At 56.2% G+C, this 22,416-nt stretch overlaps 3 protein-coding genes across 9 annotated transcripts; all 3 read left to right on the top strand.

Moving 5' to 3' along the window:
* Positions 1 to 60: 60 nt before the first annotated feature.
* On the top strand, positions 61 to 4,496 carry taf6l (TAF6-like RNA polymerase II, p300/CBP-associated factor (PCAF)-associated factor). 6 transcript variants are annotated; one of them, XM_061272336.1, is made up of 11 exons: positions 61 to 218; positions 790 to 972; positions 1,092 to 1,178; positions 1,276 to 1,426; positions 1,767 to 1,981; positions 2,036 to 2,110; positions 2,222 to 2,442; positions 2,566 to 2,728; positions 3,079 to 3,207; positions 3,279 to 3,796; positions 4,031 to 4,496. In XM_061272336.1, exons 2-11 carry the CDS (start codon positions 826 to 828, stop codon positions 4,368 to 4,370), a joined length of 2,046 nt encoding a protein of 681 aa, XP_061128320.1. In that variant the 5' UTR covers positions 61 to 218; positions 790 to 825; the 3' UTR covers positions 4,371 to 4,496. The 6 variants fall into 6 exon arrangements, with proteins under 6 accessions (XP_061128320.1, XP_061128473.1, XP_061128165.1 ...); XM_061272489.1 differs by having other exon boundaries at positions 85 to 972; positions 1,767 to 1,817; positions 1,887 to 1,981; XM_061272576.1 differs by having other exon boundaries at positions 87 to 972; positions 1,767 to 1,817; positions 1,887 to 1,981; positions 2,596 to 2,728.
* Positions 4,497 to 5,657: 1,161 nt separating this feature from the next.
* On the top strand, positions 5,658 to 20,271 carry sorcs2 (sortilin-related VPS10 domain containing receptor 2). Of its 2 annotated transcripts, none has more exons than XM_061271984.1 (27): positions 5,658 to 6,153; positions 10,897 to 10,964; positions 11,798 to 11,897; positions 13,514 to 13,678; positions 13,807 to 13,880; positions 13,972 to 14,036; positions 14,457 to 14,578; positions 14,686 to 14,775; positions 14,889 to 15,068; positions 15,129 to 15,275; positions 15,393 to 15,495; positions 15,565 to 15,641; positions 15,743 to 15,834; positions 15,908 to 16,015; positions 16,281 to 16,401; positions 16,515 to 16,648; positions 16,779 to 16,898; positions 16,991 to 17,156; positions 17,220 to 17,406; positions 17,520 to 17,653; positions 17,727 to 17,850; positions 17,927 to 18,039; positions 18,313 to 18,420; positions 18,487 to 18,586; positions 18,670 to 18,769; positions 18,840 to 19,071; positions 19,335 to 20,271. In XM_061271984.1, the coding sequence occupies exons 1-26, from the start codon at positions 5,821 to 5,823 to the stop codon at positions 19,042 to 19,044; spliced, it is 3,336 nt and encodes a 1,111-aa protein (XP_061127968.1). In that variant the 5' UTR covers positions 5,658 to 5,820; the 3' UTR covers positions 19,045 to 19,071; positions 19,335 to 20,271. The 2 variants fall into 2 exon arrangements, with proteins under 2 accessions (XP_061127968.1, XP_061128050.1); XM_061272066.1 differs by lacking the exon at positions 5,658 to 6,153 and adding an exon at positions 9,267 to 9,589.
* A 118-nt stretch (positions 20,272 to 20,389) lies between these two features.
* LOC133150245 (intraflagellar transport protein 57 homolog) lies at positions 20,390 to 21,951 on the top strand. The gene has a single exon (XM_061272696.1). The coding sequence runs from the start codon at positions 20,392 to 20,394 to the stop codon at positions 21,805 to 21,807; it is 1,416 nt and encodes a 471-aa protein (XP_061128680.1). The 5' UTR covers positions 20,390 to 20,391; the 3' UTR covers positions 21,808 to 21,951.
* Positions 21,952 to 22,416: the final 465 nt, after the last annotated feature.

Raw genomic sequence — 22,416 nt, 5'->3', positions numbered from 1 at the left:
ATGTGGCCCGCGGGCCGTAGTTTGCCCACCCCTGGTCTAACCGGAAGCCTCTGCTTTTACTTTGATAGCGTTGTCTTATTTTGAAGCGACCGGCCGGTCGACTTGGTTCTTGCTCGATTGCGAACTTGCCACTGCTATGGCTGGTGCTAAGCTCTCGAAACGTCCGAGAAAAGCTTCCACGTGAAGTATTCCGCCTCAATTTGCTTCCGTGTGACAAAGTAAGTAAACATGTCGATTTAAGATATGATTTTTGATTGTGTTTTCCAAACGATTGAAAGCAAGCTGTTATGGTTTGTGTTGTCCGTAGCGTGTTCGAGCGCTAGCATAATAGCGCCCGAAAAGCTAGCTACGATTCAGAATTCAAAAGAGGGGCATAGCATGGGCATGAGGGAGAAGAACTTGCTGCACTGCGTGCGATGAATTTGGGCCTTGATTCGGGCCGGGTAGGCTTTGGAACGGTCGACGGTTAGCTTTTGAAACTTCCCGTTGAGCTTGTTGCCATTCGTACTCAAGAGCAAGAATACTTGCTCGTGCCTTGGGACCATTTGTTTGCAACAGCAGACATATTGACATCCTGGCTTTAGTATTCTGAAAGACCTTCAGATGAAGTGCATTTCACCTAAATGCCTGAGAAGATAGATAATCCATGTTGGTGAGGAGCTAAGTCTATGAAATGATCATTTTGCCTACCCAATTGAATCCGTCGTCAGTCATTCATGAAAAAGTCAAGATTTGAAAGTAGCTGTCAACAGAGTCGTCTAAAACCAAATGACAATGTCATGCATGGAGGTGTTTTTCCGTCACGACCTTTTGCCACACTTGCGGATGGCGGAGCGAGACGAGCGACGCTTCGCCGAAGTGTCGCGGGAGTCCGTCAAGTTGATGGCCGAGAGCGCCGGCGTGGAGCTCGACGACGACGTGGCCGCTCTGCTGGCCGAGGACGTGTGTTACCGGCTGAGGGAGGCCACGCAGGTGAGAGAGAGACAGAGAGAGTCTCCCTCCGTACGAATGCGATGGACGACAGTGATAACATAACGCTAAACACCGTTGAAGCAATGACTGATGTTTTCTTTTTTTTTCCAACACAACAGGGCGGCTCTCATTTCATGAGACATGCGAAGAGAAGGAAGCTGACAGTGGAAGACTTGAACAGAGCTCTGCGCTGGAGCAATGTGGAGGTATGTGGAGCTGGCTGGCTGGCTGGCCGGCCGGCCGGCCAACTCGTGGCTCAACTGGCTGTGTACGGCTCACACCAAGCGTTTGAACCTTGCCAAGGCCATCTGCGGTTACGGCTCCCAAGAAGCGCTCGCTTTCCGCTCGGTGAAAGAAGGGGAGCTTTTCGTCAGCGAGGAGCGCGAGGTCAACCTGGTCGACTTGGCCCTGGCCACCAACATTCCCAAGGGCTGCGCCGAGACCATGGTTCGAGGTACACTTTGCCCCTCATCGTTGTTTCCCCACTTCTTGTTTTCCCACTTCTTGTTTTTATGATTAAACGAAATGCAAAAAAAAAATCACACAGTACATGAGGAGCATTCAAGCAGTCTCACACAGTTTTTTTAATTGCCATGGGCCGCTGGTCACGTTGCTCCTTCTCCAATGCAATATTTGACTCTGATTTTCAGCCCATAATTCCATTCTGACCTCCTTGGGGGAACAAAAGATTCAAAAGAAAACATGCCACTCTGCACGTTTATCAAATTCGACAGAAACTTTAAGAGGAAAGTCTTTGCTTTGCTGAAAGTCTCTGGCGACTGTTGTTTTGCCAGTGAGCGTGTCGTACCTGGACGGAAAAGGAAACGTGGAACCCCAAGGAACGGGTAAGACACCGAGCGGGGCGCCGCTCAGCGCCCCCGCCGCCGCCGCCGCTAACCGCCGTCTCTCCCAAGTTCCCTCGGCGGTCCAGTCGCTGTCGGAGGAGCTGCTCAAGTACTACCAGCAGGTCACGCGCGCCATCCTGGGAGACGACCCCCACCTCATGAAGGTCTGCCCTCGGCCGGGTCGGGCGGGCTCGGGCTAACCTCTGACCTCCTTCCAGGTGGCTCTGCTGGACCTGCGCTCCAACTCCAAAATTGCTGCCTTGCTTCCATACTTTGTTTACGTCATCAGCGGGGTGAGGCCGCTCGCTCGCTTGCTCGCTCGCCTGGCCGCCCGCCCGCCAGCCAGCCAGCCCGCCCGTCGCGCAATGTTTGCTTGCACGCTGACTGTGTTTTTGTCCTCGCAGGTGAAGTCGGTGAGCCACGACCTGGAGCAGCTCAACAGGCTCCTGCACATGGTGAAGAGCCTGGTCCAGAACCCCTATCTGTACCTGGGCTCGTACGTGCGCAGCCTGGTCTCCAGCGTCATGTACTGCATCCTGGAGCCCCTGGCCGCCTCCATCAACCCGCTCAACGACCACTGGACCCTCAGGGACTACGCCGCCCTGCTCCTCAGCCACATCCTCTGGTAGGTGGGGGGGCCCGCCGACCGACCGACCGACCGCATGCGACTTGTGATTTGAGGCGCACAAAGACTGAAGCGGTCGGTGCTTTGCGATTGGGAGGACATGTCGGTGCTACGTTTTCCAAGTCTTGCCCCGCCCGGCCGATTTGCCTCCAGGACCCACGGCGATCTGGTGAGTGGGCTGTACCACCAGATTCTGCTGTCTCTCCAGAAGGTTCTGTCGGACCCGGTCAGACCGCTGTGCTCCCACTACGGCGCTGTGGTGGGCCTCCACGCGCTGGGATGGAAGGTGACTTCCTCCGCCGGGCGCCAGCCATCGTGCTCCATTGCTTTCTGGCAGCAATTTCTTTGCTCCGATTGGTCAACCTCATTGACTACTTGATTCATAATCACATGGAAGATACTTCCTTAGCTACGGCTGATTTTAGGCTTTAATTTTCCATTTCAAAACATTGTGTTTAAAAAGAATCCCGGTGCACCGAGCAATTCTCGGACGATGAAAGCGTTGGCCTTTACGTGAAACTGTTTCACCTTGAACGAGATCAAAATGGGTTTGATTGTGATATTGTTCAAATCCGGCCAAAGAGTCGCTCCATGAATTCAAGACGTCAATGAAGAAGTGAGTGACCTTTGCCGCAGGCTGTCGAACGGGTTCTGTTCCCGCATCTTCCCGCCTACTGGGCCAACCTGCAGGCTGTGCTAGACGACTACTCTGTGTCCAACGCTCAGGTCAAAGCAGATGGACACAAGGTCTACGGGGCCATCTTGGTGAGTCCCGAATGGGTCCCGAAAGGCGCTAAACGGCCCCAATCGATTTCATCGTCCTGTCTGTCCTGTAGGTGGCGGTAGAGCGCTTGCTGAAGATGAAAGCGCTGGCGCTGTCCCAGCCGGCGGCCGTAGCCGACGGAGGCGCCGGTGCCCATCCGGGCTCCGCCGCCGCTGCTGCTCTGGGCTACGGGGTGAGCTCGCCCGCTCTCAGCCCGCCACCGGAACATCTGTCCGAGGCCGCCCTGGGCATCGCCAGCCACCTTCAGACGGGCGGCGGCGGGTGCCCGTGGGAGGACTGGGCCCCCGTCCCGCTGCCCGCCATGTACTGCGAACTCTACTCCTTCTTCGGGGACAGCCTGGCCGTGCGCTTCAGCAGCGGGCCCGGCTTCCGCGGCGGGCCCGCTGCGGCGGCCGGCGACCCGGCGCGGCCCGGCGACGCCAGGAAGGACCCCCCGGGGCCCGCCTCCAATCACGACACGGCGCGCAAGATGCCCCAGCTCACAGCCAACCTGAGCATCAGTCCCAGGCACGACGGCAGTCCTCGGACAGACCCGGCCCCGCCCAGCCTGGCCGCTACTGGATCCGGAAGGTACAAAGCCGAAATGAAGCATTGAGTTAGTTCTGGGTCCTTTGGCTCCAAAATGGGACTACATTTGAGTGTGTGGCATTCGATTTGAAACGAGACAAGCTCATCACGCTTTTGAATGCAATTGATTCCAAATACATGTTGACACGCCTGTGTGAAAAAAGGCTCATGCTTCAAGTCCACATTGCACTTGATGCAAAAAAGCCTTTTTGATTTTCTTTGCCTTCCCACTCCCAGGGCTGCGGCCGGCTCCTCCTCCTCCTCGGTGGAGCGCTCGCGATGGTCCGCGTCGCGGCCGGGCCAGCGGCAGTCGGGTCCGTCTCGCGACGTTTTCCCCAAAGCTCGCTTCAGCTCCCCTCAGGCGCGACCCCTCGTCTTCTCCTTCCTCATCGGCGGCAGACAAATGGGCCGCAGTTGCCGGGGCCGTCGACCTTTCCAGACCGCCTTTGCCCTCCCGCCGGCTCCGGCGGCCGTCCCGCCGCGCGCCTACGCCCACAAGCTGCCCGTCATCGGTCGGGTGGGAAAACCCGTTCGCCGTTGGGTGCGCTCCCACTATTCTCTCCACCTTCCCCTTTAGGTGCGAGCTCTGTTGTACATTTGCTTCCGGACAGAATACTGGTCCACGGTCGACCGTTTGAGTTTTACAAAGCGTAATAAATGGAAAGGTGTGTTTCACACCTTTGACGTTTTCTTACAGGTCCTACTTCCTTGTTTGATTGTATTCATTTCAACTAACAAAAGCAGTCGCGGGTGTAGCCCATGGAGCGCCCGCCCGCCCGAGGACAGCTGGGACACTTGCCTTGCCGTGGGTTTATGCTTGTGTTTGGGCCACGTCCGTGGTCACCCTTGTGCATGAGGGAGGAAGGAGAAGCCATTTGGAAAATCAAGCAATGGCTTTCTTCCACACTATCATCTATTTATGTGAACATTCTTATTTCATTGTGCCACTAATGCGTACATTTTGATTCAAGTCTTTGTCTCTATTTGTTAAATAAGTCATTTTAAGTAGCAAATGTAGTATATTTTCAGTTCATAACTTTACTATGCTATTAACTAGTTTTGGGTCATTTTATAAATAAGATAATCAATGCCCCTACCGATTTTAGTTGTAATTCATATATATATATATATACCGTTTTTTTCCATGTATAATGCGCAAAATTTAACTAATTTATTGTCCTAAAATCTGGGGTGCCCATTATACATGGGTACAAAAATATATATTTATTTATTTATTAATTTTTTATCCGGATATGATACGGAGGCTACCATTACGGATGCGCTTTCTTCTCTGCTGTTCACTTCAAACACGCTCCGGCTCCATACGAACACAATGCACTCGTATCAGACGCTTGCTCGATCACCTGCTCGTTTGCTGTCTGTCACAATGTAGCCTACGCAAATCCGAAACATTTCTTTGCTATCGAGTTTGCTAGCGCATGCGCAGTGATACAGAATAACATCCGGTTGTTCCCAAAGATTATCTTTTTTTCTGAAATAATTTTACATTTACGGACTTCAGTAGGAGTCAAAATTTGGGTGCATATTATACATGGGTACAGGCTTTTTTCCAGCATCAACATGCCATTTTTAGGGTGCGTATTATACATGGGGGCGCATTATACATGGAAAAAAACGGTATATATATATATATATATATATATATGCCACCCCCCAAGCCCAACACGTAATCCGCGCTCTCATTTGTACTTGCTTATTTTTTATGAAATACAATGACTAAAATCCAAAAGATATGGTTGAATTGAATCCATTCGCCTTCGTATTGACGTCACACGTGACGTGTAACTGTAGGCGTGATTTCTTGGCTTTGGCGGCGGGACGCGTCCACGTTGTTGCCACTGTCTCCGCCCCCCTTCCCTTCCTCGTTCGGCACACAGCAGCGAACGTCGCCTCCCTAATCCATCCCTCCCTCCCTCCCTCCACACCTATCCAATCATCCATCCATCCATCCATCCATCTTGCTCCAGTCTCCTGCTCCGTGTCTCTCTCCGGGCCGGGCCAAAAGCATGGCCAAAGCAGCGCTCGCCGCCCGGGCGCGCCTCTGCCTTTTGCTCCTAAGCGTCTCGGCGGTGGTGGCAGCCGCCGCCGCCGTCGCCATGGTGGAACCGGCGCGCTGTGACCGCGGGCGCGTCGTGGACCAGCGCGGAGGACGCTCCCCAGCAGACGGAGACGAGGACGCGCTCGGTGCCCAGGAGCAGGAGGAGGAGGGCTCCCCCCCCCGCCTCAGGAGAGCGCTGTCCCGGGCTAAAGCAATGTCCCTGCAAAGCAGCTCGTTCGTGCTGAAAGGCGATGCGACCCACAACCAGGCGATGGTCCACTGGACAGGCGAGAACAGCAGCGTAAGTAGCCCGCCACGCCACGCCACGCCACGCCCCGTCCATCCAACACCCCCTCTTTGTTCCGTCCGTCTACGCGACGGGAGACAAGTTATTGTTCTCGCCAGCCAGCCACGCACGACTGTCGGGTCAGGCCAGGCCGGGCCGGGCCAGATCAGGCCAGGCATGTGTCGCACCTGCCACATGGCCGGCCTGACCTGACAGTCGGCCGGCACCGCTGCGTGCGTGCGTGCGCGCGTGCGTGCGTGCCATGCGATGAGATGCAGCTTTCTCTTATTCTGCTTGCCGTATGTAGTCCTTCCTTCCTCTTTATGCATCTGGGCCAGAGGAATGTGCAAAGCGGTCATGAGCGGTTCGTGTCTGTTGAGGTCAGGGGTGACCATGCAAACTTCCACAAAGGCCGCTTGACTCGGTTTGGCGAGCGCACAAGATTCCTCATTGAGCATTCATTTGTTCCACGATGAATGGCTTTGCGAGGAGAGACCGAGAGAGCTAAAAAAAGCACACGGCTACAAACAAGCTGTCACTGGTGCTTGAGGAATGAATGGCGAGCAATTTTTGGGAGTTCAACAAAAAAAACGACTAAGCCCAATTTTTCAGGGGGGTAGCCGCCGTTTCATGCCGTCAAGTCAGCCCATCTGGACAAGCAGCAGTAAATGCTGCGTGCAAACACCATGCAAGCCAACTAACTCAAGTAGCTACTACCTGGGTTGCCCAAGAGAACAAATGGTGTGGCTATTTGAGTGCCGTGCTCACTCGCTCGCTGGGTGAACGGAAAATCCATTCTTGTCAAGCGCAGCATTATGTGACCCCCCCCAACACGCGTGGCTTCCGCTGGCCCACTTGGGGCCTATGCAAACCACAGTGCTTTTTGCCCAAAGTCTGCACACTCCTGCAGTAGAAAGGAGTCTTTTTGGGGCAGTGGCCCGCCCTGGGCCTGCCTGGATCTCAAAAAGCATGAAAACCATGCAAGGCCCTTGTGAATTGGCCGTAGCGCTGACACCTCACGTGCGCGGGCCGGCGTGCTCAGGCAGGCATGCGGGGGCCGGCATGCGGGGGCCGGCATCCGGGGGCCGGCATGCTGTGGGGGGGCCTCCGCGTTTGTGAGTTCCTCAGCTCCCTATGGCTGAGAAGGGACGCCGACAATGTTCCTGGAGCGGGCGTCAGAATATTGAAGAGGAGGAGGAGGGCGAAACGCAGCGGGAGAGAGGAAGCTGGCAACTGTGTGATCAAAGTGAACATCAGCTGTCCTCTTTAATGCCGCCGCCGCCGCCGCCTCCTCCTTCGTGGGATTAGAAAGCATTTTTTTTTTTCTTTCTTGTCCAAACCTCAAGACACTTGCTCGGCTTTGACACTGCCAGGCATTTCACATCCAGGCACATTTTGGAATCAGAGCGTGACGTCGGCTTGAGCCGTCAGCAGCGACTGCGGATGATTGTTTTGGAATATGACCTGGCGGCGCCGGCCAGCGTCCGCGCACACACAGCATGTCCGGATTATCCCGTCCAAAGAAGGCTGAGTCCTCCCTCCCCCCCCCTGTTTTGAGCCTCCTTCATTTCATTTCATTTCATTTCATTGCATAACGTCTCATTACATCACGCTCGTCGCTCTGACGGGAACACGAGCAGGCGGCAATCAAGGCGCACAGCCCATCGACAGCAGCCAGCGTCGACGGCACGTTGACCTGGCTCGCCTCAACGGCGCTGCAAGTCTAAAGACACACGACAGAAGAAGAAGAAGAAGAAGAAGAAGAAGAAGAAGAAGACAAGCGCATACGCTGCAGGGTGAAGCCCGCTCGAAACGATTCATCGAGTCATTCGATTGGAAAAATCGCATCCGTTACATTCCGTGTAGTCCACCTGAGCGTGTGCCCGAAACGATTTCATTGCCTCAGGTCGTCTTTTTAGGTTTGCACTTTGGGTTAGTGGGCGTGGAACCAGCGTTTATAAGCTTACAAGGTTGCTTGTGCGCTAAACAATGCATACAAGACTGTGAAATCTTGAGTCATTTTCCATAAAAGAAATCTGATGACTCCATGTCATTAATCGCTAGATTACTCAAATACCCAAATCATCTTTCAAACAAAAATAGCCTTTTTGGCCAGTCCAGTGGAGCGCTACCTCCACTGGATCCAAAAAGTCGACACAGCCCTGTCCGGCCGGCTGCTCTAGCTCAGGGGAGGCGCCTCCGCTAAATAAAAAAAACAAAACCCCCAGAAAACAACAGCGACAGCCTCGCCCCGCTCAATTTCGGAGACGGTGTTGCATTATTAAGAGCAGACGGCCTGCATGTCACCCCCCCCCCCCTTTTTCCTCCCAAAATTGCATTATTTATCACTTGGGCAACGAGGAGCCGTGGGCAAGGTTGTACAGCACCCCGTCAAGGTCATTTCCTCACTCACAGATGAAAGGCCTTGAAAAGGGAGCCCAACAAACGGCAGGCTGCGTTGCAGTCGCCACAACCTGCCCGCTTTGCCCTTTGCCCAATCTCGGCAAAGGAGCCTCGGCCCCCCTCCCGCCGTCAATTATGCATTGCACTCTGGTGACTGGCGAGCGTTAATAATGAAGCAGCCCGGCCCGGCCCAGTCCGGGCCAGCCAGCCGCAGTCGTCATTGTTCTTTTGTTTCTCACTTCACCCCCTCCCGCTTCTACTCATCTTCAAGGTGACAACATGGCATCCCTCCCAAACATGAGACTCGCTTTGCTAAGGAACGGAGAACGCAAAGCAACGGTGGTTAGTGCAGGGAAACCAAGCTGGCTTGGACAAAAGCGGCACCGGAACTGCCGAGCGCTAGAGCAATGAGGGGAAACGGCGGAGCGCCTCATCTCGCTGCCACAGGGTGGTCATTAGCCCACGAGCGTGCTGTCGGCACTGCTCCCAACCACCCTCCCTCCCTCCCTCCCTCCATTGGCGCCCAAGATAGCCTGACGAGGCGACGACGGGCCTCGCCCGCTGCCAAACGCTAATCGCCACGCGGGCCGCCAAAAATAGCCGCGCCGCGCTTTTGTACGCGGCCAGCTGGAGCTGACAGGCCACTCCTTTCTGGAGCCTTGATTGTTGCGCAATCTTCCCGTCATGTCCAGATTCACCGAATGACCTTTCGCTAGACCTGCTAAAAAACAAAACGAAAAAAAGCTGTCCTTTCACATGTGTGTTGCTTCAAAACAGTGAGCTGAATAACAATAGGAAATAAAGAAAAAGTAACCGCTTGACATTTCGGCCCAAACGCCAACGTCTGCATGTTTATGGATGAGACGAGTCGCCACGCCGCTCCACTTCCTGCAGCTATAACAAAACAAGCCGTGTGGCATGTGCGGCGAGCCGTTGGCCTTCCACCCACGCTTAGGGACGAGGCGACAGCTGCTGCGGACGGGGACGGAGCCGGAGCCGGAGCCGGAGCTCCAGCCGAATGTCTGATTCCTCCTCGTACCGCGTGACGGTGAGGAAAGTTGATTGCTGTGCGGTCGCCGTGCAAAGTAACAAAGTGACAATTTGAACGACATCAAACTCCGTGACAAATGCCGCTGTACGAGCCTTGGTGACAGACACTATCACAATCTATTTTGGTCCCAAGTCAAGAAAGCACCATGCGCTCCCATGCAGCTTGGTGGCCGCTCGTTTCCCTTGAGCGCAGGGGCGAAGACTCCGAGGCGGATTTCCCGCCTCCAAATTCCCGCTCGCTCGCTCGCTCGCTCGCTCCGGTTCCCACCTGCGTTGCCTTTCCTCCTTTGTCTCTCGCTTGCCTCCGCAGCTCCATTTCCCGCATCTGCTCCTCCCCGAGGCCACCACATTAGCCAGCGAGATGGATAGATGGAGAGAGAGAGAGAGAGAGAGAGTATGAGTATCAGGATCTAGTTGTGATCATGTTGGCGCTGATGCTACGTGGGGGACACAGCTCCCAAGCAGCGCCGGCGCTCTGCTCTGCTCTGCTCTGCTGTCTAGGCTGGCGGGAGTTTGGTTGAGGCCAGCAGAGGCGCATGTAGTTGCCCCTGCTCTCCTCTCATCTGCTCTCCTCTCCCACGTCAGATTGACGATGCTGTCTGGACAGTGAGAGCAGCCTTTGAATGGAGCTAATTGGCAATATTCAGGCCATTTCTTTTGGACTAGTTGCTGCTTTGCTGCGTGTGTGTGTGTGTGTGTGTTGGAAATTGGTGGAGGATGAGAAATAGCTTGCGCTGCACCTCAATATATCCAGTTGCTTTCTTTTTTTGCTCTGCGACGGCGTCATGAAATTAAGTGTAAGAAATGTCTTGCCCTTTTTATTTATTTTTATTTTTTTGGGCGATCTAACCCCCCCAATTCCAACCTTATAGTCCAGAAAATACGGTAATTATCCCAATCCCATTTGAAAATAGGCCAATGTATTTAATGGACATGTTTATTTGTGGTTTTGTGGGTGATAAGCCGTCTCAGGCGATGCTCAATGAAGGGCAAATTGGATGACACTAGAGCTCAGTGTAGAGACGGACAATGCGGTCGCCAACACTGAATGGCCGCATTCTTCCTCTCGGACGGCGCAGCAAAAGCGGCCCTGACGGCCAGCCTCTCTCCCGTGAGGTCGTGACCTCCGAGGGACGTCTGGAAAGTCACTGGACTCATTCTCTGCCTGCCGCGGCGTACTAACAAAAAAAGCCACAGTGGACCACGGAGCGGAACTGGCCCATTTCCGTCCCAACGTTTTTGGCATCCTGCTTTGCGTTCCATTTCTTTTTTGCCATGTGACTAAAGTTGCCTCTCCTCTTGCAGGTCATTCTCATCCTGACCAAGTACTACCACGCAGACTCCGCCAAGGTGCTGGAGAGCTCTCTGTGGAGGTAGGTTGCCCACGGCAACGTGGACCGCCGCGCCGTCCCTCCTGTCCCGTCCCGTCCGTCTGTCCTCGAGTCGGGCTGCCCAAACCGCTTTGAGTGGCTCCAAAAAAAAAAAAATCCCGTCGTTAGTGAGGGAGAGAGAACCTCGTGCTTACTTTCTCATCGAATATTCATTTTTGATGCTGTGACCTACATTATACGAGGCTTAATTTGCCTCCTTTTCATAAGAGAAAAGAAAGCAGACATCACCGACCCTGGCAACAATTAACTGCCTTTTTATTTTTTTTCTTCCCTCCCCTTCACTCCATTCCCAGAGCGCTTGAAAGCTTGCAGCCAGCCTCCCATTAGCTCCAATTCTCCCTGGAAGTCACGGATGGAAATTATGCGCATACGCATTTTTCTTTGTTGACACTTTCTTTGTTAGGCTTCTCTGCAGCTGTGCTGTTGCAGACTCATGTATACCGAAAAAAAAACATTTATTATAGTGTGTGTATGTGTGTGTATGTGTCACGTCAAGTGAAAGCAGCCGCGGATCACACACTTGGTGGCACTTGCTGCCACGCACGCACGCACGCACGCACACGCATACACACACACTAAGTGCACTGATGCGTGTGTGCGGGGGGAAGACGGCGGGCGGGCGGGTTCAAGGTCGGGCCGAAGCTGTCGCTGCCTCAAGTGGCGGAAAAGGTGTCAAACTTCACAAGTTGCCAAGAGGCACTCAATGGGAAAGGAAGGTCGAGGGAAAGTGTGTTGAAAGCGGCGGCGGCGGCGGCGGCGGCGGGCTTTTGAAGATGCCTTTTGTGTCTGAAGCTTGACGTTTGCCCGTGTCGCAGGTCCGCCGACTACGGCGGCACCTACACCAAGCTCAACCTGGTGCCAGGGACCAGCGTGGTGGTGAGCAGCTTCTACATCTGCCCGAGCAACAAGAAGAAGGTAGGAGACACTTTGGCCCCCATCGCTCTTCATCCGGACATTGACCTTCCTTCCGTCGAATTGGGCCGAGCGCTGGAAGGTCGCGCGCGCACTTCAACAAGACACTTGCCGTTGCTCTCTGGCGTGGGCAGAAGGTCTACTCGCAGCGAGCCATTTCTCTCCGGCCGGCCGCCCGCTTGGCGTGTGCGAGTGTGACGGACGGGAAGAGAGCCAGCCGTAAAAGGGCAAAAAGTGCCAAATGGATCTTTTTTTCTTCCGTTCTCACTCGCTCGCTCACGCATGTGTGTGTGTGTGTGTGTGTGTGTTTCTGCATCTAAATGGATACATTTGCCCGGCCACCGCCAGACATTGAGCGGAGGTGGTCTTCAAGCACAACGTGGAGGATGCAGTTGCCACGGCAACCCGAGCGGCGATCCGAGCCGCGATGAGGTGGCGCCGCTCTGTAAGGTCGCTCGCAGTTGAAGGATAAGAAGGAGTCGGAGGCGCCGGAAGAAAAGCGCGCCGAGGCTAAGGAGGCCTCGTTAACGCCGGCTAATTGGCGCTTTAAACTCGAGCTCGCCGGCAGGGAGCCGCCATCATTTGTGCTCGCTTGGAGGGAGGGAGGGAGGGCGGCGAGGAAGGAAGGAAGGAAGGGAGGAAGGAAGGAAGGAAGGAGGGAGGGAAGGAAGGAAGGAAGGAAGGTAGGAAGGAAGGAAGGAAGGAAGGAAGGAAGGAAGGAAGGAAGGAAGGAAGGAAGGAAGGAAGGAAGGAAGGAAGGAACCCTAACCCGCATGGACACACGCCAACGCTTTGACGGCTGGCGGATAAACGAGGCGTCGAGACGAATCAAAGTGAACATTTCCCATTTGAGTAGCTTGAAGTGGACAAATGGCAGCATGGCTTCGGCAAAATCAAGCTGTCATTAGCACGTAGCAAAAATGCTTTGCCGCAGTTTGCCTAGTCTATGCCTTTGCTTTTTTTTTGAAAAGGAACATCAAATCCAAAACGCGTCTGCTGCCCCAAACAGGACGCCATTTTCAGCTTTTGCTTCATGCAGAGCCCAGGAAAAAAAACAACCACTTAGTGGTTGTTGGTCCTGCTTTGGTTTTTGCTTTTGAGGGCAAGCGGCGGCGGCGGCGGTGGCTGCCTTGTGTTGAATAATTCAGGAGCGCCAAAGCTGAACTTGAAGTGAAGCACCCAACGTCTTTGCTGCCTGCCCCCTAATCATTCCAGAGAGGAGGCCCAAGTTTAAAGTGAAGACAATTTGTAATTTTAGTCATGACACAAAGTGGCTACAAAATGAGTCTTGGCGGGGCGCATAAAATGATGTGGCGGGCCCCCATGCCTTGACTTTGACCCCTTTAGTCATGAATCCTTTTCCTTTGAACAAAACCTCATGCTTGTTTTCTTTTTTTTTCGTTTGCGCCGCCCGAGCGCATCCATTATTGTCCGCCGCCAGCGCACTGGGGATTGGGTTTCACGCACCCAGGCACCCCTGGCTGAGCCGAGATGGGGGGGGGGGTGTCATTGCAGAGCTGGCCTTCAGAGGAGCGAGCTGGGCCGCACATTTTGCAGAACTGCTTGATGGTTGGCGGGGCGATGATGACAGCCGGCCTTTCTTTCGATGCAAATGGCAGGTGCTTCTGGTGGGTTCCTCGGTGTACCAACGTGAGCAGATGCTGTTCATCAGCGTGGACGAGGGCTCCTCCTTCCAGCGCCGCTCGCTGTCCTTCAGCCCGGATGTGCTGCTCTTCCACCCCAAGGAGGAGGACAAGCTGCTGGCCTACTGCAAGGATGGGCGGGTGCGCCACCGGACACCGTCAGCTCCAAATGTGTCGCACACAAAATCAACGTTTTCTCTCTCTCCCTCCCTCTCTGTCCGTCTGTCTGTCTGTCTTTTTCTTTCTGGCTGGCTGTGTAATGGCACCAGCTGTTTGCCTCTGCCGACTTGGGCCTTACGTGGACTTTGCTTCAGGAGCGGGTGACCAGAGACAGAGCATTCTGGTCAGTTGAAGCAACTTCCTGAAACTCGCATTTTGGGGTGCTGGGGGAGGGAGGCTTCATTCTCTTTTTCTTTTGTTTTTTTGGGTCCCAGGGCAGTGCCCGATGTGGATGTGGATCCTGACCTGGTGCACATGGAGATGCAGGACACAAGTGGAGGTACACCCTTCTTTTTTTTTTTTGTGCTGCCATCCATTAATTGTTAATCCATCCATTTATTTATTTATTTATTCATTCATTCATTCATTCATTCATTCATTCATTCATTCATTCATTTATTTATTTATTTATTTATTTATTTATTTATTTATTTAATATTGATCTATTTGTTATTTCTTAATATTATGCTATTTTGTCTGTTTGTTTATCAACCTGTGTGCATAACTGCTGGCTCCTGAATTTCCCGCCGGGGAAGTGCATCCCTCCCTCTCTCTCTACCTCCTTCTCTACCTCCCTCCCTCCCTCCCTCCATCTCTGTGTCTCTCACGAGAGCAAAAGGCCGGTTTAGGTTAAAGCAGTGGAATATTTTTGGAGCGGCATATATTTGCCAGAGGTGCTCCAGCCTTTTGGTCATTGCAGGTTACCTGTACGTCACCTGCGTCATCCGGAACTGCTCGGCGGCGGCGGCGGCCAGCGCTGAGTTCCCGGGTCACATCGACCGCAACTCTCTGTCTGTGCGGGGCGACTACATTTTCCTCAAGGTAAAGCGCAGCGCAAACAATAAGAAACTTCCCTCCGCAGTCAGGAGAGTCCAGTCACATCATGTCATGTCATGTCACGTCTGGCCTGGCCTGGCACTGGCTCCCAGGTGACGGCGGGGAATCGGAGCGAGCACTACGTCTCGTATCGTCGCGCCGACTTTGTCCAGATGAAGTTTCCCAAGTACGCCTTGGCAAAGGTGAGGCGAGTGGAGCAGGCAATCTTCTCGGATGCCATTTCCGCGGATGCCCGGGTCGGGTCGGGTCGTCGGTGACGGCCAGCCGGCCCCCTTTTTGGCTTTGCTCCGTCCAGGATGTCCGCATCGTGAGCACGGACGAGCGGCAGGTCTTCCTGGCCCTGCAGGAGTGGCACCAGACGGACTCGTACAACCTGTACCAGTCGGAGGCGCGCGGCGTCTACTACTCCCTGGTGCTGGAGAACGTGCGCAGCGCCCGGCAGCCGGAGGGCGACGTCCTGGTCGACATCCTGGAGGTGAGACGACGCCGCTGAGGCTCGGAGGGAGGCTCCGCGTGACCAATGTTCTCCGTGCAGGTCCGAGGCATTAAAGGGGTCTTCCTGGCCAATCAGAGGCTGGACGGCAAGGTGCGGACTCTCATCACCCACAACAAAGGACGGGATTGGCAGCCCTTGGCCCCGCCCGCCACCGACATGCACGGCAAAGCCATCAGCTGCAAAGCGGTAAGAGCGGCCGGGCGAAGGCGTCTGGCTCCCCTTTTTCCACAACCAAGACGTATTTGCACGCATCTCAAGTCCCGCCTCCTCGTCCGTCCGTCCGTCCGTCCGTCCTCTCTTTAGCCCGAGTGCCAGCTGCACCTGCACCTGCGCTGGGCGGACAACCCCTACGTGTCCGGTACCGTCCATACCAAAGACTCTGCTCCGGGCCTCGTCATGGGAGCGGGTGAGAGCTAGATTGGCCCGCCGCCCCCAGGCAGGCGGTCTTCTCCCTGCTCATTCCGTGCTCCTTCAGGTAACCTCGGCTCCAAGCTGGTGGAGTACAAGGAAGAAATGTACATCACGTCCGACTGCGGCAAGACCTGGCGACAGGTACCTACCTACCTACCTACCTACCTACCTACCTACCTACCTACCTACCTACCTACCAGATGAATTTGACCTGGCCAATGTGACTTTGGTGTCATGTCAAGGTTTTCGAGGAGGAGCACCACATTTTGTACCTGGACCACGGCGGCGTGATTGTGGCCATCAAGGACACCTCCATTCCGCTCAAGATACTCAAGTATGCACGCGCAAGACAAAAGCGCTTTTAAAAGAGCTCCTTCCGTGTACAGTGGCAAACTCTCTCCACGCAGGTTCAGTACGGATGAGGGACGCACGTGGACGGTCCACAACTTCACCGCCACCTCCGTCTTCGTGGACGGACTCCTGAGCGAGCCGGGAGACGAGACCTTGGTGATGACGTGAGTCGCTTGCCACGGTGGTTCTTTCTTCCCGCCGCACACACACGCGCGCACACACTCCAATCCGCCTTCCCGTCAACTCCGACGACAAGCTCCGACAGACGAGGTGTAATGAGTCCTCCGAAGGTTGCTGGCAGAGATGTCCCTTTTTTGTTTGCCCTCGGTTGCCAAGACGGAATGTTTGACCTTAGAAAAAAGGCGGCGGCGGCGGTACGGCATATTTTGTGGGAAGCCATCTTTGCGCTTGGGTGTCCTCTGCCCGCAGCGTCTTCGGTCACATCAGCTACAGGTCCGACTGGGAGCTGGTCAAAGTGGACTTCCGGCAGTCTTTCCCTCGCCAGTGCGCAGAGGCCGACTACGAGTCCTGGCAGCTCACAGACCTGCAGGTGCAGGCGCAGGCGCAGGAGGGCAGGCGGGCGCAGGAGGGCAGGCGCTCGCTCGCTCGCTCGCTCCCACCGTAAGCTACTGAAGCAGCCGTGTCGTGTCATGTCCCCCGCAGGGCGAAAAGTGCATCATGGGCCAGGAGCAGACTTTCCGCAGAAGGAAGGACGCCGCCTTCTGCGTCAAAGGGAAAAGCTACACCTCGGCCCTGGGGACCAAAGCCTGCCGCTGCAGCCAACGAGACTACGCCTGGTGAGAGCCAGCCAGCCGGACAGGGCAGGGCAGGGCAGGGCAGGGCGCAAGCGAGCAAGCAAGCAAAGCCGCCGCCGCTGGCGCCGCTGGCGCCGCCGCCGCCGGCCTCATTGCTCCCTTCTCTTTCCAGCGACTACGGTTTCGAGCCATCCCACGCGGAAAGCGGACGGTGCTTGGCCGACTTTTGGCACCGTCCCAACTCGCCGCCGGACGACTGCCGCCCGGGGCAAAGCTTCCGGTCCAGCACGGGGTCTGCGCTAAACACGCCAAAACATCCGTCTTTGTTCGCAATTGTCATTGGCGTGGCCATTTGTCAAGCGTGGCTTTTTTTTTGTGTTGCAGGTATCGCAAGGTGCTGGCAAATGTGTGCCAGGGGGGCCTGAACAGGAGCGGGCGGCAAAGTCACTGCCCTCTGCTGCCCCCCAGAGGACTGCGAGTGGCCGTCAAAGGACAGACGCCGGCCGTGGCCCCGGGCGACGACGTCACGCTCGTCGTCCGCCAGCAGGCGGTACGGCTCCGGGATGGACCCGATGGAAAAAGGCCAATTTAATTGCAAGTCTTCCTCACCCAGGGCGACACCGGCAGCACCGAGTACCAGGTGGACCTGGGCGACGGCTTCCGGGCCATCTACCGGAACCTGACGCTGACGGACGAGCCCATCCGCCACCGCTACGAGAGCCCGGGCGTCTACAAGGTTTCCGTGCTGGCGGAGAACGCAGCGGGTCGCGACCGGGCCAGCGTCTACATCCAGGTCGCAGGTTAGGGAAGGGCGCTCTTGCAAACTCCGGCGCCCCCTAGTGGTTCTACTAGCTAGCGGCACGTAACTCGGCGTTGCACGTAAGCTTGGCGTTTCCACGCTGGTCAAATGCAGCGCCTCTGCAACAAGTGCGCCTGGAAGCCGTCCCCGTGGCCGGGAGGAACCAGCAGATCAACCTGACGGCCGCCGTCCTTCCCGCCGACGCCAACCTGACCGTCTTCTACTGGTGGATCGGAGACAGCCTGCAGGTACGTGAGGCGTCCTTGCGAGCGACGCTTCGGGCCGACGCCGCTAACGTCCGTCCGTCGGTCCGTCCGGCAGCCGAGGTTGACTCTGCGCAGCAGCTTGCTGACCAGCTTTCCGAAGGAGGGCCGCGTCTCAGTCAGCGTCCAGGCCACCAACGGGAGGTCAGCGGTGCAGGATTCAAGGACCGTCCGCGTCTTAGGTAAGCGGCCTTCTGACGCTTGCGGCGGCAGGCACTGCGGGAGCTTGGGGTCCGAATGCTCGTCCCGCCCCGGCAGAAAGCTTCCACGTCATCCCGCTGAGCTTCAGCGCGCACCTGGACCGCTTCAATCCTGACATTCCCGAGTGGCGGGAGGACGTGGGCCGGGTGGTCACCGAGACGCTGGTTGAGGTAAATGAAGGAAGGCACTTGAGCCGCTGGCCCAGTGGGCCGAGGCCCACTCGCAGCCTGACGCCAAACGCAAAGGAGAAAAATGATGATGACACGAGTCGTCGCTGGCCGCTTCATTCGTTTATTTTGATTTTGTTTTATTATTGATCTATTTTTTGATTATTTTTACTTCTGTATTATTATTTGGATTTGGTTTTAATATCGATCTATTTCTTTGATTATTTATTTATTTATTTATTTATTCATTCAGGTTGATTTTGTGTGTTCCGTCAGGCGACAGGCGTTCCGCAGGAGTCGCTGGTGACGGTGGTGAAGGCGGGCCTGCCCACCGCCGCCGACCTGTACGTCCTCCCGACGGAGACCGGCGCGTCGCACCACGAGGTGAACCCTCCTCGGTCGATGGTCTGGCACTTTAGCGGGCATGACCTTTGACTTTGTGCTCCGCAGCGTATCGCCAGCATCCAGCGAGCCTTCAAAGACCACAACGTCAGCTTTACGCTGCGAGGAGGTCTCCGGGTTGTGGTGCTGCCGGCCGAGCCGAGCGCAGGTAGCGTTGGACGCGGCGGCGCGCGTGTTGCTCCGGCGCCCTTTTCTCCCCTTTCTCGTTTGACGGCGGTGTCACGACCGCAGGTCACGGAGTAGCCGGCGCTCCCGGCGTCTGGGCCCTCGCCGTCGCTCTCCTCATCGGCGTGGCGGCCACGGCCTCCTTCCTTCTCCACAAGTTCAAGAGGTGGGTGGGTGCAAAGCTGGCCGAGCCGACCCAACTCCTGGAGCCTGGCTGAGCTGGGGCTGTTTTTCAGGAAGCTTCCGGCCGGCAGCCGCAGCGTCTACGCCCAGATGCGCGACGAGAAGGAGCAGGAGATGACCAGTCCCGTCAATCACAGCGAGGACACGCAGCACATCATCCGGGGCGACGAGGACGACGAGGCCGACCCGCTGGGCCGCGCGGGAGCGAGCCCCGCCGTCCGCTCCCTCATACGGACCACCGCGAACCGTTGCTACTGAACTCGGTCGGCGCCACTCAAACACAAGGTACCAAGGTTTTTCCCCCTTCCGTTATTAAATTCATCGATTGATTTTTTACCTACCGGCGAAAGCTTGCGCGGACCCACCGACATGCGGCAGGCATCTCAGTAGGGCGAAGTGAGTTCGGAGAAAAAGAGTGCTTTGCCGCCCTCTTTTTGCAGCTAGTGTCTGAAAAGAAGGAAGAAAGTGGCAATGCATTGGAATGTTTGGACTGGGCCGGGCCCTGCCCACGTACACCTAGGAACACATTTCCTACCTCTTGTTGCTAGGCAACCTTCAGCGGTGGCTCCGGAGAAGCGGGATTTCACTCGGCCTTCCCTTAAGCGCACCCCCATGCCTCGAAGCCACGGCGGCGACCCGCTTCGACGGACGCTCTCCTCCGAAGGGCGGCGGGCGGGCGGGCGGAAGTTGCCCCCTTCTCACCACGCCCCCCCACGATCATTACCCAATGAAAGTCGGGGGCACCGAGGGAATTTTTCCGTTTGTTTTTTTCTCTTCCAGACAGCCTATATTAGGTGGAGCATCAGCGTGTACACGGGAACGTCGGCTTTCTTTTTCACTCGGGTGTTTTTCACGCCAACCGTGTTGTTTTGATGTTGTGCTTTTTTGAAGAAAGAGGAGCAGGCCTTGGATCTTAAAAAACCATTGAAGCCGTCAAAACCAGACCAGACCAGGGCTGCTCTGTACCTCCCTTTTCACCTCTTTTTTCTTTTGCACTCAGTAATATTTTGATGTGGGAACAACGTGCTCCCTCCCTCCCTCCCTCCCTCCCTCCCTCCCTCCCTTTTTGATACATTTGCAGCAAATAGCAATGGGACTATTTTTGATACGCTCACCATATCCTTTTGGAGACTTTCTGCTCAGATGTATCGGGACCCCTGCGGGATATCCCACTTTGCACCGAGTGCAGCTGAGGAACGTGCGTCCCGAGAATGGCTTCACTTTCATGTTTTTTGTACATAGCCCGCTCGCCCTTTGGCCGTTCTTTTGCCATTTGTCACCGACCCAGACGTTCACACGAGCACAGATGGCACAGCGGTTTTCCCCGCTCGCCAACATTCCTACGCTCGGATGGGATCGCCCTTTTCTTTGTCGGCGGGCGGGCGAGCCGATCCGATGGTCCCGGTCGGGGAGCGCGCCGATCCGATGGTCCCGGTCGGTCGGGGAGCGCCCCGCCCGGCCGGAATAAAGGCCTCCGGGCTAACATGTGCGGCGTCTGCTGCCTTTCTGCTCCGGAGCGTGGGCGCGCCGCCTCACTAGCCGGCGCGATGACATCATAGAGAGCGGGACGCGCAACGTCGCTCAACATAGGCGACAAGCGCTTTGATGACGCGGCCACCCGACGGCGCCGCGCCCCTCCACAGAGTCGAGAAGCGCTGTGTAAACATCGCCACAAGGCGACGGACGGCCCGATCCGCCAGCCGCTTCTTGGCCAGAGATGCCCGGCCTCCAGTCGGTCGGCCGGAGCCAAGCCGCGGCGCGCACATGGCCCAGCAGCAGCAGCGGCGCGGTGACGAGGACGAGCGCGGCGGGCCCGGGGCGGCCTACCGTCCCTTTGTGGCCATGGAGCGCCTGCTGCACAAGCTGCACATTTTGAACTACCAAGACCAAGTCCTGGCCAAGCACAACATGAGGAACCTGAGCAGGCATTACTTTGTGTCCAGTCCCTACGTGGAGTCCAACCCGGGCGAGCAGTTCTACATGTTTGGCATCATCGCCGCCTGGCTCATCAACGCGGCGGGCAGGCCCTTCCACGAGCGCGCCGACTACGGCGAGCCCGGCGCCGCCGTGGCCGACATCTTGGCCGAGCTGCGGGCGCTGGGTGTGCGGGTGGACTTCCCGCCCTCCAAACTCCTGTCGGGCTCCGGCGAGCAGGTGTGCTTCATGCTGGACAGGCTGGCCGAGGAGGCGCTCAAAAAGAGGGGCTTCTCCTTCGGGAGCCCCGAGTACCCGGCCGAAAGCACCGCCGGGGAAGCCGCCGCCGCCGCCGAGGACGCCCGAGTCAACGTGGTGGAGGAGGAAGAGGAAGGTGAGTGGCGCCGGGAGGAGGAGGTGGCGGCGCAGCCCGAGGACGAGGAGCAAACCCCGGACCTGGAGGCCTTGAAGCTACGAAGCGCTCGCCCCCGAGCCAAGGTGCCCTGCGTCGACACGGAGATCCTGGAGTCCATGGTGGACGCGGCCGAATGGTACCTGGAAGTGGAGCGCGCCCTCCCGCGCCTCACCGTCAAGAACGACAACAAGGACTGGAGGATCCACGTGGAGCAGATGCACCGGCACCGGGACGGCATCTCGTCCTCCTTCAGAGAGGCCGAGGGCTACCTGGGGAAGTTGCGGGAGGACATCGGCAAGACCTTGGAGAAAGTCCGCACCCGGGAGAAGTACGTCAACAATCAGCTAGAGCACCTGATCCACGACTACCGCCAGGCTCAGGCTCAACTGGGCCGGGCCAAGGAGCAGTTCCAGCGAGCCAGCGAGGGCCTGACGGAGAAGGCGCGCGTCCTGGCCGACATGGACGACGAGCTGAAGCGGGTCAAGCGCGAGACCGAGCGGAGGAACGGCAGCGTGTCGGACGGCGCGCCGCTGCTCACCATCAAGCGCTGCATGGCCGACCAGAACCAGGAGATGGTCCTGCTGGACAAGATGATCGCCAGCTGGCGCTTGCAGATGAAGACGGGCGGCGGCAGCCTGCTTCACGCGCACGCCAGCGTCTCGCCGGAGCACACATGGACTTGGGATTCCTGAAGTGGAGCGGGTCGGGCCGGGCCAGGCCGGGTTGGGCCGGGGCGGGAGGCCCATGGTCGGAAGCTTTTTCATGGCTCGCCCCGGCTGACTGCATGCTTCCATGTTGTTGTTTTTCGAAAACCCCACTACTCTACATTACATTCCTGAATATCATCAAGCAGCCGTTGGCAATTTTTTGCTTTCCGTGAGAAGATTTGCGTGACTGCACGCCAGACGTCAGTAAAGGGCGAAAAAAGGGAAAGCAAATCCCAAAGAGTTTGCGCTTCAATTTGATCAAATCATTTGACTGACTGAGCGATTATTTCCTTTCTCTGCGTCAAATTTGGCCTGTTTGGCGAGCAGATTTTTCCTCTTCCTACGCACCCCAAACGTTTCCCAGGGCAAAGTCCAGTTTGGGTTCAAAAACAAAAGTCCGAGGCCAAACGTACGGAGACAGGAGTTTTGTTGAACCGATGTAGGGGGCACGACAGACACCACAATTTATAAATGTATTTATTTATTCATTATTTACTTTGGGCGCATGTCAAGTTGAAAATGTTTTGGCAGGGAGGCCGGAAGCTGCACTGGCCACGTCATTTTGTGAAAATGTGAGCGTTGGCAAATTCACAT

Source organism: Syngnathus typhle, linkage group LG1 (genome assembly GCF_033458585.1).
Source record: "Syngnathus typhle isolate RoL2023-S1 ecotype Sweden linkage group LG1, RoL_Styp_1.0, whole genome shotgun sequence".
Classification (NCBI taxonomy): domain Eukaryota; kingdom Metazoa; phylum Chordata; class Actinopteri; order Syngnathiformes; family Syngnathidae; genus Syngnathus; species Syngnathus typhle.
This window is presented reverse-complemented; position numbering and strand designations above follow the sequence as displayed.